At 50.4% G+C, this 13,739-nt stretch overlaps 7 protein-coding genes across 7 annotated transcripts; 3 read left to right on the top strand and 4 right to left on the bottom strand.

Annotated features, from left to right (window-relative positions):
* Positions 1-45: 45 nt before the first annotated feature.
* Positions 46-1,682, bottom strand: M437DRAFT_39718 (PCI-domain-containing protein; the record flags this gene model as incomplete). Its single annotated transcript, XM_041020064.1, has 4 exons — positions 46-654; positions 710-1,435; positions 1,489-1,545; positions 1,599-1,682. 4 exons carry the CDS (start codon positions 1,680-1,682, stop codon positions 46-48), a joined length of 1,476 nt encoding a protein of 491 aa, XP_040883377.1.
* Positions 1,683-1,913: 231 nt separating this feature from the next.
* Positions 1,914-2,434, top strand: M437DRAFT_80844 (Sm-like ribonucleoprotein; the record flags this gene model as incomplete). Its single annotated transcript, XM_041027429.1, has 4 exons — positions 1,914-1,936; positions 1,992-2,024; positions 2,076-2,333; positions 2,392-2,434. 4 exons carry the CDS (start codon positions 1,914-1,916, stop codon positions 2,432-2,434), a joined length of 357 nt encoding a protein of 118 aa, XP_040883376.1.
* A 456-nt stretch (positions 2,435-2,890) lies between these two features.
* On the bottom strand, positions 2,891-3,837 carry M437DRAFT_40139 (uncharacterized protein; the record flags this gene model as incomplete). The annotated part of the gene is made up of 3 exons (XM_041020132.1): positions 2,891-3,075; positions 3,125-3,472; positions 3,522-3,837. The coding sequence occupies 3 exons, from the start codon at positions 3,835-3,837 to the stop codon at positions 2,891-2,893; spliced, it is 849 nt and encodes a 282-aa protein (XP_040883375.1).
* A 475-nt stretch (positions 3,838-4,312) lies between these two features.
* On the top strand, positions 4,313-6,865 carry M437DRAFT_39884 (uncharacterized protein; the record flags this gene model as incomplete). Its single annotated transcript, XM_041020094.1, has 2 exons — positions 4,313-5,066; positions 5,184-6,865. 2 exons carry the CDS (start codon positions 4,313-4,315, stop codon positions 6,863-6,865), a joined length of 2,436 nt encoding a protein of 811 aa, XP_040883374.1.
* A 598-nt stretch (positions 6,866-7,463) lies between these two features.
* M437DRAFT_62563 (Delta(24(24(1)))-sterol reductase like protein) lies at positions 7,464-9,183 on the bottom strand (the record flags this gene model as incomplete). Its single annotated transcript, XM_041024110.1, has 3 exons — positions 7,464-7,475; positions 7,532-9,086; positions 9,146-9,183. 3 exons carry the CDS (start codon positions 9,181-9,183, stop codon positions 7,464-7,466), a joined length of 1,605 nt encoding a protein of 534 aa, XP_040883373.1.
* A 343-nt stretch (positions 9,184-9,526) lies between these two features.
* M437DRAFT_71941 (uncharacterized protein) lies at positions 9,527-11,859 on the bottom strand (the record flags this gene model as incomplete). Its single annotated transcript, XM_041025762.1, has 3 exons — positions 9,527-11,297; positions 11,356-11,534; positions 11,590-11,859. The coding sequence occupies 3 exons, from the start codon at positions 11,857-11,859 to the stop codon at positions 9,527-9,529; spliced, it is 2,220 nt and encodes a 739-aa protein (XP_040883372.1).
* Positions 11,860-12,476: 617 nt separating this feature from the next.
* M437DRAFT_71940 (alpha/beta-hydrolase) lies at positions 12,477-13,510 on the top strand (the record flags this gene model as incomplete). The annotated part of the gene is made up of 5 exons (XM_041025761.1): positions 12,477-12,531; positions 12,582-12,665; positions 12,741-13,144; positions 13,196-13,307; positions 13,356-13,510. The coding sequence occupies 5 exons, from the start codon at positions 12,477-12,479 to the stop codon at positions 13,508-13,510; spliced, it is 810 nt and encodes a 269-aa protein (XP_040883371.1).
* Positions 13,511-13,739: the final 229 nt, after the last annotated feature.

The following is a 13,739-nucleotide window of genomic DNA, read 5'->3' as shown; positions in this document are numbered from 1 at the left end:
TGGGTTTATAGAGGATTATACTAGTACATAGCCGGTTTTCCGGGCTTACCGAACCTTGGTCGGTGCCTTCTCGCCTTTGTTGGTGGGCTGGATTCTGGCCATCATTTCCTCCTTGGTAATGAGATGGTCGATTCTCTCGAGGTGTCCGAGCAGGCTCTTCATGTTGCCTGACCACTCGTTGAGCACCTCATCAGCATCCCGTCTCTTCTCGAAGCTGACAAGTCTGGCAGGACGGTCGATCTTGGCGTAGATAGTCTTGCTCACGACGAGATCGCTGATGTACTTCTCCGTCTCTTCCTCACTAAGGTCGAGGAGTTCTGTCAGGCGCTTGAAGTGGATTCTAGTGTAGTACTTGGCAATGACTCTGACGTTGTGCTCAATGACACGCTTGCGCAGGTCTTGCCAGCGTTTGTGAGCCTTGGGGTCGGCAGTGTTTTCGGTAGCATCGAAGATATCGGTCTCACAGAGATGGGGACCGTAGTTCTCGGCAACAGCAGGCCAACGCATAAGCTCGGGAACGGTGAAGAGATTGAGGAGGGCGGCGTCGTGGGGGATTTGTGAGTTGCGAGAGTCGCGGTGGATTCTGTGAAGAAGATCTGATTGCTCGTTGTCGTAAGGAGCAAGGATGATGAAGTAGATGATGCGTTGCAGAGCCTGGACAGTGTTAGTGGTCGCAATGCGTTTTGGATGGCGAAGAGGATATGCTCACAGCTCGTAGTTGTTCAGGGTTGTTCTCGACGGCCTCGGTGTCGAGAACTTGGCGGTAGTGCTTGCAGGCATCAAGGTACTTGTCGTCATGCTTGGCCAGGGTAATTTGCTGCTCGTAGTATCGTAGCTTCAAGTCTGTGACATCGTCTTCAGGCTCGACAGGGGCGTCGTCGGGGCCACGCTTCTTTTCCAGCTCTTCGCGCTCCTTGCGCTCCTTCTCCAACTGCTCGGCCGTCTTCTTAGGTTTGCGAGCAAAGTAGCGAGTGCTGATCTTGCGGCTCAAAATGCCGGCTTGTGTCCAATCGCCCTTCTCGATACAGAGTGAAACTTGTTCCAGAATAAATTCCGTCTTCTCGCGGCGTGTCATGGAACCGAAAGTCTCGACCTGCAACTCGCACAGAATGTCGGTGGCGGCAGTGATGTCTCCCTGGCTCTTCTTGATGTTTGACAGGATGCGTGTGACTCTGGCTCTCTCTACTTCGACAAAGATCTTTCCTTCGGTAACGGTACGGAGTGTCTCGATCAGGGACAGCTTGGTGTCAAGGTTGGGGGTGTCATCGATGAAGTCCATGGAAACCTGGACCATCTTGGTGATGGCTTGTTTGAGCTGACCATGCTTCTTGGACAGAAGCTGGATTTGCTCGTTCAGTAGCGGCCAGTCCTTTGCCTCTTTACATATCGTGACGATGGTGACAATGAGTCTGGATGTGGAAGGGAGGTCCGAGGCCTGAATGTTGTTAGTGTTTCTGATGGGTGCGGCGATTGATGGATGGAGCGCACTTGTCTGGTTTGCTTCTCGAGGGCGAGGAGCTTCTCAATAGCACCTTGCACGTTGCTCTGTTGTAAAGTCAGCTAGACTGCGCAGTGCACCGGACACACGACAGCGCTACCTTTGCCAGATCCTGAGCTTCGGGAATGACCTTGTCGACCTCGGTGGTGTAATCCTTGTCTGCTTTCAGGCGGCCTTCAGACATGATGGGCGATTATGTGTATGGTGTAGGAGAAAGAGTGGGATGATGAAAGTGAATTAGAATGAGAGAGCTTGTGGATGTTGGACAGTCGCAGCGGCGACCAACACCAATCGTCACTGCCCGAAGGCGCCAAGATCGGCCTCCAGCTCGCCGCAACCCGTACCTACCTCGTTGCGATCAGCAATCACCAGAAGTGTCGCAACTCCAATCACTCTATCAAATTCACACACAATCATGTCCGACTCGACAAAGATTACGTGGGTCGATCGTTGACTCTCTGCGCTTTGTGTGCATTAGCTAATCTGTTCACAGCGACCTTCTGCAGAAGCCTCGCAGCGAGCTCACGTAAATCCCGACCTGATTCCTTTCCCATCGCATCGACTGACAATCGCATAGCGAGTATGAGATCGCTCGCGTCGAAGAGCACGAGTTCACTGCTGGTCCCCTTTCTATCCTCCAGACTGCCGTCCGCAACCACAACCAGGTCGTCATCTCGTGTCGCAACAACCGCAAACTCCTTGCTCGCGTAAAAGCATTCGACAGACATTGCAACATGGTCCTTGAGAACGTCAAGGAGATGTGGACCGAGTTCCCAAGAAACAGCCAAGGAAAGAAGGGCAGAGGTGTCAACAAGGACCGCTTCATCAGCAAGATGTGCGTAGCCTTACTTTGTCTGGAACTACGAATCCAAACTGACGTGCTATATCTGCAGGTTCTTGAGAGGAGATTCAGTCATCATGGTTATCCTTACTTGAGCGGATTTTTACGGAATTCAGGATGCGACGACTATACAATGCGAACTCGACCCGCTGCCATCGACCTTGTTAGAACAATGCGCGTTTCCTCACTTGGACACTGATCGAGATACCAAAAAGAAGGCCATGGATGGGGTACGGCGTTATCAAGGAGCGAATCGAAATGTTCTGGAGAGAATGCGACAGATAGCATTACCACTTTTTTACGAGGCTACGGCATTCCGAGGCCTTAGAGTACTTGCCTGAGGCAACATATAAATGTTCAAAATCCGCTTCGCATGGAGAAGGACATATGACCCAGCTACGCCATCTTTGAGACCGAATGTGATGATATATCGCGATTAATGTGCAACAAACATATCAATCTCATGGGCAATGCATTTATGTGACAGTAAATTGGGTATCGAAAACAGTATGAACAGAGTTGCTAAACACGACAAACAAAACCTTCTTTTCCTAGTAGAAGATGAGTTCAATCTTCTTCATCTTGTCCTCGTTGTACTTTTCCTTGAAGCTGGGTCTGGTCAACAGCTTGATTAGGGGGCTTTCAATCTCCTTCATGTCAAGAATGCCACGCTTCTTTGAATCAATATGCGATGCATCAATGATGATTCTCTCGAGTCTTCCTGCCGAGAGAGCACCTTTCAAGTGTTAGCGATCAGTCCAAGCATCGGGACATGTCCAACTTACCATCGTCAAACAAGTCAATCAGTCTCTGAGGTGTACCCACGCCCATACCGATCTTGGCCTCCTTCACCATCTTGATAGCCTCTTGCAATTTTATGTGCTTGGCGAACAACTTTGCGATCAACGAGTCCTTGGTCTGGAACTTGCGAAGAGCTCTGGTCAAGTCTGCGGCTCGGATACCGGAAGCAGCAATGACGATTGTGTGTGGTGTGGATTTTTGCTTGACGGCATCCGAAAGAGTCTTTCCTGGTTTGTCGCTTCTTCGTTCGTCTTTGAATTGCTCGATGAATGCGGGTAGGTTCTCCAAGTTGCGTGGCTTGTCCCAAGATGTCGTGTCAACAATGGCGTGTGCTGGTTTCCTGTTAGTACAGAGTATGCTTGTCGCTTGAATCAGACGTACATGGTAAGTGCATGTCCTCCAACTCCATGTCGCTCAACTCGGTGTGGAAGCGCTTAGTGCGCTGGGCGACGTGATCGGCCAGCAACTGGCTGTCCATGTGGGCAATAGCATGGTTGACACCGGCTTCCAAATCCAGAGCGTCCTCTTCAATATCCTTGGGCTGTTTTGCTTTCTTTGCGTTCTTTGCCTTCTTGCGCTTTGCGGCCTTGGTTTGTGCAGCGGGTGCTTCATCTTCATCTCCATCTTCGCGCTTTCGCTTTGATCCTGAGGGACGAGTCTGGGGCTCTGGGGATGTTGACGGTGACAAAGGTTCCATCAAAGGGATTCCAGCACCTCCTTCTTCTGAGTCTGACATTTTGGCGGCTGTACGAGGTTCTTGTTTTGTTTGCAAGTGCACTTGCCAGTAATGGAATCAAAGACCAAGTCCGAAAACTTTCCCGCACCTTCCTTCTTATCGATAAGACCAGAGGCTAAATCCGCATGAATCCCTCGGAGCAGCTCAACGCGACAGCCAACCATCACATGCGTGATTGCGGACAAACATCCGCCCTTCTCCTTGTTCTCGTCGTGTTTGTTTCCAGATGAAGGATCATCATGTAGTCAAGATGGTAACAACCGACGGATCACTGTATCTGGACCTGTCTCTTACTCTCTTCCTGGCTCTTACCGCATTCTGGTACCTGAATGGTACGTCATCTCGTAACTCGAGCCGAGGCGCCGCTTCCGCTATACCACACCACCGCCGTCGAACTGTGTCACCAGGGACAAAGACTCCAAGAAAACCACAAGACATGCAACCGTATTTTTCAGGGGCAGAATCCGTGACCACGACTGAAGCCTCGAATTTGCTCGCTAAATTCCCCGAGGAGATTCTACAAGAAACTCTTCGTTACCTTGATGATTCCAGCTTGGCCAACTTTGCCCGAGCCTGTCACTGGTCGTACGACAAGGCAATTCCATTACTGTGGCAGGATGTCGAGCTTGTAGACTGTCGTACAACAGATCCCCAGACTCCTGATATGAGCGATGAACATGACGACACACCTATCATCCGTAAACTCCTTGTCTTGGCCAGCAATCCATGGATCGCCTCACATGTGCACACCCTAACACATCGATGCCATTTACCACCGCCAGCAATATTCTTTGAATTACCAAGGATCAACTTCCAGGGCAGGACACTCTCTCATGATCCGAGAACGCTCCGCCTACTAGGCATGGCTTGCCAAAATCTTTCTAGCGTACACACACTACGAATCATCTTTGGTCACTGGAATCTCACTCGTGGTCTTTTGGTGGGGTTACTGGGAAAATCTGGGGCCTGCACCGTACGGCATCTTTGGATCGAGAACTGTAGTCTCGCTGGCATCTCACAAAGACTACTTCAAAAGTTCGATCTTGCAGGACTAGAGAGTCTTCGTTTGCGTCGACTACCACTGCTTGCCAACGCTGGTAGACATGACTCTCAAGAAGTCTACTCTCGAGGCCCATTCCCGGACTTTCGAACCGACCGAGCCTTCGAAATCAGACAGGACGGGCGTGGTGGTATAATGAAAACTTCGACCGAACTCTTTCGACATCAAGAGGCACTCATCAGGAACTTGATCGTAGCTCACAATTCCCAAGCAGAAGAGTCGCAGGTCAAGGCCGATATTGATGCAGCTAGCAAACGGTTCGAGCTTTCATTCAGGGATGCCCATAACTTTGACGAGAAGATATACAGCAGACTACCTGATGTCGGTGGGCTGATTTCTTCAATAGAGCAAGAATTATCAGACGAAGACTGGTCTGCTACGAGTGGTGTGAAACATCTTCTCGATCATAACCATCCAGACTTTGCTTTGTCTGACACTGATCCGTTTCCCACGTTCGTGCACATATTGAAATGCTCGACAACCTCTCTCATCTCGCTGAACCTGGATTGGGTGCTGTTCAGAAGAACAGACCTACGTGCATTTTCAGAATCCAAAGCAAGCCTGGAAGGCATGTTCAAAAGGTTGTTCAAGCTTCACTTCCCTCATCTTCGCGCTTTTCAGTTCCGGAACGCGGTGATTGCGGAAGCTGAGATGCCACAAGACGTCTATCTCCTGGATACTTGCGGATCGAGTTCCAATTCTTCGTTTGATGCGGATATGTGCGTATCGTGGTTGGAGTCGCATCCAAGGCTTCGATCTTTGGCATGGCCAGCAGATCGTTTCTTTAGACCCAAGAAGAACACAACACCAGAGCTTCAGACACGAATCGACTTCATCATATCCAAGATGGCACGTACACTAGAAGACCTTCGTGTCGATACTGTTTACAGCCGGAGTGGTGAATTCAAGACTGACGATTCGGATGGCCCGATCGATGTGAATCGCCGTCAAAGTCGCAGACGATTCATCTCTGAATTCGCAGCACATATGCAGAGACTTGATTGCCTGAAAATGGAGGGCGGTATACCACGAGACGAGAAACGGGAAACAATCAGAGCTTTACGTCAGTCTCCTTTACAAAGAGTCATTTTAATTGGTGTTAACGCGCCCATGGGTAACACATGGGGTTTCGCTGGGCGCGATATTGGGTCCTTGGGCATCAACGAAGATCCCAATGACCCTGATGACTTTGGCTCTCTGGAAGAGGAAGACACAGATGAGATCGTCCGACTCGGTACAATGAAACCAGAACCTCTCAACACCAACGAAACCTTTGAAGCCGAATATGGTTGGCCGCCGTCTCCGCCGTTCTTGTACACATTGGCCTCCTATCACGCATCTACAGTCACAGAGCTCAAATTCTGCGGTTACCGTGGAGCGCCTCTTCTTTGGAACCCTACACCAATCACCAACTACATGCTCGCACCACTCCGCCATTTCCACAATTTACGCCACTTGATTTTATCACTTTGGTTACACACTCTATGGGAAGATGATCACAGAGACGATGAGATCCTCGAGTACTGGCTCAGTTCCCGCTCTCCCTCCACCACAGCACTTATCCCAACATCCACCGAACCACTAACAGGCTGGGCCGAAGAACTAGCCACAAAATACGACCCCAAAGTCATGGCCGCAAGAATCGTCACACTAATGGGCCCTTTCATCAGCGAGGCAGCGAAATCCCAACATGGAGGTATGCACGTGCGAGCGAGTTTCTGCATTGGTTCTTATGGCGGTTTATTCGACTTTGACGTTATCATCGGCAAGGATAAGAACGGAAAAGATGAACTGAGGGAATGGAAAGGTCCGAGAGAGGAGTTGCATCCTGAGAGGAGAGCTGATAAGTTGAGAAATAGGAGATGGTTTGGTACGCCTGTGAGGAGAGATTTGGGCGATGGACAACGCAGCATGTCTGTTAGCTTGTGATGGTGAAAGGCTGCAGCAGCTGGTTAGCTAGTCTGGCTTTTGCGCGAAGTTATATATCAAGGCTGAGGGACTACTTACGATCCATGTGTATCACCCTGACCGTACATGCAAAACACAGTCACCACTTATTCGTGTAAAAAAGCCCTTCTGTTCCGTTGTCTTCAGGCTGAATGAGCACATGGCACATATGAGTAGTCGTCCTGATACAAATATATTATTCCTGCTTTGCTAAACGAACAATACAAAAGTAAAGATATGCTACAAGCACTCCTACTCCCTGCCCAGCGAATCCGTGACACGTACACCAATGCAGCGAAAGCAAGAAAAAAAAGGAAAGAAACAATAGAAAAGGTCCATCCTACATAGGAACGATCGAGTCCACTTGGACAGCTAGATCATCTTTTTTCGCGAGAGAAACTCCCCTTGTACGGCGTGCCCTTCTTTGGCCTCAGATCTTTCGACCCTTGACTGTATAGGAGCCAGTCGTACCTTTTAGGCACCAACCACGCCTTGAAATATTACAACAGATGTATGTTAAAACCCCGCAATCCAGAATCATATACATCATTTTTGCCGTAACTATTGTTGTTGTCGTTGTTCACCAGACGTACTGTAGGGAAAGTCAGTGATACGGTCAAGAAGTGAAGTCGAAGCAGAAAAACTTACAGGAATGAAAAGGTAAGGGCAGCGTCTCTCATACTCCTTCCAGGCATCACCATACTTCTCCTTGCAACGCTGAATGTCACGAGAAGCGCGGTGCACAATCATGATGCCGAAGAAGACAGGGTAGAACCAAGGGAAGGGCGAGTTGAAGCCAGTGATCAAACCCCAGCAGAGAGCAAAGTACATGTCGCAAGTGTAGTGAATCTTGCGAGCATACTTGTACCAACCATCGCAGAGGAGAGCGTTGCCAGTGTCGGTCTCGATCTTCTGGGGGTTCTTGACAGCCTTCCAGGGGAGTTGAGGGAAAGTCTTGCGGTTCATCTCGAAGCCACGCTCTTGGGCACGGAACATGTTCTTCTGCGAGTTGCCGGTATCCCAGACCCAGTAGGCGAAGAGGTAGCTGCCAAAGAACCAGACAAGAACGGGCCAGGAGTGAGCGTAAACCTCGGGATCGTGGTTGGCAAGGAAGATGGTGCAGTGGCAGTAAGACAGAGGCACACCAGCCATGTTCCAGAAGATGAGCATGAAACCCCACTTCTCGTAGTACATGTCCCAGGTGATGGGGATCATCTCCTCACCCTTGCAGCAGGCGTTGGCGTACAAGAAGTGGGCCATGAGCAAGAAGGCCATCTCGCCAGTAACATAGCCGTACTGCTCGTATTGGCGAGCGCAACCTCCGAGAGTGACAAGGAACAAGATGAACCAAGGCAGACGGACCTCAAAGAACATCTTGAAGTCAAGCCAGCCAAACAGACGAGGGTTCAACTCAGCACCCATGAAGAAGTCGTAGATGTGATGCCCGGTCATTCTGTGCTGAGCGCCGCGCATGAGAGCAGAGACGTAGGCGATGACAGAGACAATGAAGCCTGAGAGAATAGCGACTGACATCAAGGGACCGAACTCGTCAATGAGAGTGTAGAGCTTGAAGAGGCCGGTGACATGGAGAGCCAAAGCGACAGCAATGGTAAGGTAGAAAGAAGTGACACCGGAGCAATAGTAGAGGAGCTGCTTGTTGTCCAAGTGAGGAAGAGGCTTGCCCTTGCTGTAGACACCGGGCATGTACAAGTAGCAGATGCCCTCGAAGATACCGAAGATCCAGTAGATAGCCCATGCCTTTGCGTGAGGGAAGGCGCCGTTGTAGGCCAGGTTGAAGAGCTGCTTGCCAAAGTCGGACCACGACTGGCTAGAGGACTCGCGCTTAGGGAAGCCACCATCGTAGTAGGTAGCGCCAATCCACATGTACCACATGAGAATAGGGAAGCCGATCATCATGGCAGTGACTCCAGGGCTGCCGCCGAACTCGTAGTGAGGGTTTGCGTCGACCTTAGGGTCGGAACCCTCGAGCCAGCCATCAATGATGCGCTTCTTCTTGTCCTTCTTGGCTGAGCCGTTGGCATGGCCATTGGTCTTGAGCTCGCTGGCAGGGGCGTCGACAAGGGGAGTTCTCGAGCTAGTGATAGAGGGCGACGGCGAGGCAGTGCGACCCGAGTCTGCCGTCTTGCGCGTTGAACGCTTTCTAGAAGGTGTTTCAACAAAGCCATCGGGCAGTTCTGGCTTTCTGTTGACTCGTGTTAGTGGACGCGATACTCGAGCATAACGCGCGCATTTCGCGCTTACCTGGGCGTCTTGCCCGTCTGGCTCCTCGTGACGGTCATGGTGAGTCAATGGCAGCAGCAATTGATGTCCTAGGAAAGATGCCGGTGGCCGGTAGAGGGAAGTCGCGGAGGTCTCGTTACTCAATCTCCGTTGTTGTTTTGCTTGACCCTCGGACCCACTCCTGACCAAACTTTATTGTTTACATCATCATGCGTTGCTTCCACCATTTGCCGGCTCGTCAATACCTATTTATTTGGACATTTTTCTTCATTTATATCGTATCTGTATAGCTGTATGTATAGGGACGTTCGCTATTCGTCCAAGGTATAATGTCAATGCAATGCAGTATAAGCCCTCGTAAAACGCCTGATATCTTGAATTCCACAAAGCCCGTCCTAGTCATCAAGCGCCTCGTCTAGCCGTAGTGCTCATCAACGTAATCTTCTTGCCCTTCTTCTTGCCTTTCGCTGCTCCTGCGGCTTTGCTGGACGAAGATGCTCCTTCGCCGAGACTTGCTGCTTGCACTTGGGCAATCAAGTCGTCTTCCTGACTCAATTCCTTCTCCCAGCCATCGAGCCACCCATCGTCCATGTTTCCATGTTGAAGAGCGGCGAGTTCAGGACTACTCAGTGCAACTGCAGTCGTGCCCCAAACCGTCCTTGATGTAGCTGGACTTGTACCAGGTGACGCGAGAGAGGCATACGCAGACCCTTGCGGTCTGTGACTGTTGCTCCAAGGTGGCGAAGAGGAGGATCCATGACCATCAAAAGAGCCCGCTGCGTCCGAACCAGTCGCACCCAGTGGAATGAAATCGTCCGGCCTGAACTTGCTTTCGGTGGGAATGCTGACCCTTCTTCGCCGAGCGGCTGCGAACTCTCGATCTTCAGCCTTCTCGGCGCGGATGCGTTCCTTTTCTTCCCGTGCCTCCTTATCGTTGTTTCGCTTGCGGCGTTTTTCGATCTCGCCCTGGAACTGTTCAAGAATTGCTGGCGGAACGGTGTCGGTCCAGTCACATTCCAGGAAATTTACCTCGCAGCCATAGGGTAGATGTCCAAGGTACTTGACTCTTTTGCGCAAGTCGTCGTCGACAATGTGGCCTGTTGACACCCGCTCAACACGCGGAAGTATCGAGGATGGGAAGTTGTCATAGCTTCCAAAGGCAGCCTTTAGAATGCGAATATCCAAAGATGACAGATAGTAATGCAGGAGCCCCTGGTAGAAAAAGTAGGTGTCCGGTTGTCGTTCTGCATGTTGGCGTGCACGAAACTCTGCTAGTGATGTTGACAGGATACTGGTCGTGGGATCTTCCTGCTTGGTGCCGACCTCTTTCTCGTTCAATGAGAGATCCGCTTGTCCGGCCTGTCCATTAGGTAGACTCTGCCCTGACTTGATAGCCTGCTGAATGGCATACATTTCCGGTACTCCATCATCGGTCTGGTTGAATTGTATGGCGGGCTTCTTGTGCTCAGGCTCCTCGGGTTTCTTAGGTGCTGCTGGTGGGTTGCCGATACCCTTGATCTTCTCTTTCGCCTCATTCAAAGCACGTACCGCTTTGCTGGTCCATTGAGTGTCGTCTCCGAACATGACTTCATCCTCTTGTTCCATAGCTCTGACATTCTGGATCTCCTCGTCCAGCTGGGCCAGCATATAATCTTCACCACCTTTCATGACGCGAGCATAATCCATCACCTCGGCTGCGAAATACCATGGAATGTCATCTCCTTTTCCAAGGGCGTCGGGACTTTCTCTAGGCATTGCAAGGGTAGAGCCAGCAGGACGCTGTATCAAACGCAGTACCACGTCATCTCCCTCTCTCGGGGGTTCGAACTCGGCACCAGTGTACCAGCGGACTGGCCTTGTCTCAGAAATGTAGATGGAGTCGTAGCAGATTGGGCACTTCTTCCAGCGTGCCTTCTTTTCGGCTCCAGTAGCGGTACCGTCATCCGAGTGCATATATCGAATCAGACAAGGCAAACAGAAAATGTGGCCGCATTTGGCCATTCTTGGGGCGGTGGGTGTGCCCAGACAGATAGGACATGCAGAAGACTGGGACTCAGTCGAGACGAGGATTTGCAATACATTGTTCCAGTCGATATGAACGTCGGCGTCGACGCGTTGGGGGCGATAGTCGGCCCTGGGGTCAACAATGAAACGATAGTTGGCGTGAACGTATCTACACAATCAGCATACGTCAACAAGATACAAAACTGGAGGGAATGGAGAAAACGTACCTTGCCTTATCTACAGCATGGTATCCAGAACCTAGCCCCCAAGTTGGATTACGTCGAGGACGGCCTGAGGCATATCTGGAGTTGTGCTGGTGTGCTTGAGGACGTGGCGGAAGAGAAAAGTTCATTAAATGAGTGATAGAGGTTTGACCCTTGCGGCTGCTAGTCGAATGCATGGCGGCCTGTGGCAAAGTGAGCAAGGTGGAAGCTCACTGACAGGTCGATAGTATCACTTACGGATTCAGCAATAGCATCCTCATCCGCGAGTCTAAACTTCTTCGATTGCTTGTGCTTTGCTTTTGCACTTTGGCTGCTGCGCGGGGTTGGTGATGGCTTGGAGCTAGCGGCGTTGGAGCTGCCTGAACCGCCACTTCTTCGTTGACCGAGAACTTCTCCAAAGTAGGCGTTGGTCTGAGAATAAGAGGGTGTGGATTGATTTGAGAGGCCGACGGATTTGGAGGGGTTCGATGCTTTGGCCGAGAGAGCAGTTTGCGGGTTCGAAGACATGACGGGATGCAGGCGCGGGAGTGATGTCGTTGGACGCGTTCAAGTAGAACGATTGCCGCGGTCGAACAAGCAAAACTCGAGTCGACGAAAAGTCTGCTAACACAATGCGAGTAGCGTATCTAGAATTCGATGTTGCGATCTGTCGACCGGCCCAGAGGGTGTCGACGGGATGGTCCAAGAGAAGGGAAACACGAGAAAGAGGAGGGAGGCAATTGCTCATCGCTCCGAGATCCGACACCAGGATGGACCCCTCGCACGTCACATGAACTGCTACAGATCATAAGAGATCCTCTTATCCGACGCATGCCAAGCATCCACTTTCAGCTATCTTGTATCATGCAATTCACACCTTTGTTTGAGGGTAAAGCTACACAAGATTGACTAGAAAACAAAAGGGACTATCGAGATTGGAAGTTGTCAGTAAATGTGTCTTAGACCAAAAGACATCTTTACATTGACGTGGCCAGACCTTGAGTAGCGTGAGCTATGGAAGCGATAACGTTTCATAAGAAAACACATCACGCTTTGTATCGACTCCCAGCCATTCAGGGTTCAAAGTGCTTTGTATCCGCGTCGGCACCAGATTCTGAACGTACATATCACTATCAATCTCCAAAATGCTGATTGAAGAGTCTTACAAGGATGTAGCCACCAAGGATGGCGGTAACATGCGTATGTAGAAGAAAGTCAACAGGTAGCTTTCATCTGCTGATTCTTGCAAGGCATATTTACCTGGCACCCAACGGTCCCCAACTATCCCAAGGCCAAATTTCCTGGTGTAGTTGTCTTCAGTGAGATCTACCAAGGTAAGCCGTTTTCTTCTCTTTCTGTTTCTCATGGTAGTTTGTGATAACAAGAATCGAACTGACATCTTCTACCAGTGACTGGTCCTGTTGCTCGCTTCGCTAAGCAAATCGCTGGCCAGGGTTACATTGTTGCTGCTCCGAGCAGTTACCACGAGTTTACTGGACCTGAGCCTCTTGCCTATGATGGACCTGGAACTGACAAGGGAAATGACTGGAAGGTCGCCAAAAAGCTTGCAGCCTACGATGAGGATGCTGAACTGAGTGTCTCCCTGCTTCTATCTCTCGAGACCTGCAACGGCAGAATTGGTGCCACTGGAATGTGCTTGGGAGGTCACCTGGCTTACCGATGTGCTTTGGACAAGCGTGTCAGCGCTGCTGTCTGCTACTTTGCTACTGACATCCACTCAAAAACTCTTGGTGAGGGCAAGAACGATGACTCGTTGGCCAGAGCCAAGGATATCAAGGGTGAATTGATTATGGTATGCTTCGAATATATACGAGGGAGTATTCCATTGCTAACATATAAGTAGATCTTCGGCAAGAAGGACAACCATGTGCCTCCTGAGGGTCGTGATCTTATCCGCAAGACTCTGCACGAGGCCGGCATCTGCTTCAGCTTCTTCGAGGCTGCTTGGGCTCAGCGTAAGTGCAATGGTCAATGTTTGTTGTACCTCACGCTTACTATCACAGATGCCTTCATTCGCGACGAGATGAGCAAGGGACGTTACGACCCTGGTCTGACCAAGATCTGCTTCGAGATGTTGCTTGAACTGTTCAACCGCACACTAAGATCTGATCTCGGCCCCAGAGTCGGAGGCGAGCAAGAGATTGAAGATGTCTGCTAGATAACGAATTGGTCACAAACATGCCGACTGATTAAAATGTATACGTGAATGTCGAACAAAGAAACATCCACGAGTGCGTATGGTCTCTAGTGACAACCAAAACGCAACTGGTGGATGCCCAGATGTCAGGTATACAGAGATGCTAGTGAGCCTACCTCAAAGGTATATGGCTTGTCCGGCTATAACACCAAATTCACGCGCTTCGAATGAATTCATTCTTGATCCGGTT

Source organism: Aureobasidium melanogenum (genome assembly GCF_000721775.1).
Source record: "Aureobasidium melanogenum CBS 110374 unplaced genomic scaffold scaffold_2, whole genome shotgun sequence".
In the NCBI taxonomy this organism is placed as follows: domain Eukaryota; kingdom Fungi; phylum Ascomycota; class Dothideomycetes; order Dothideales; family Saccotheciaceae; genus Aureobasidium; species Aureobasidium melanogenum.
The sequence above is the reverse complement of the archived record's forward strand: the minus strand, read 5'-3'. Positions and strand labels throughout refer to the sequence as shown.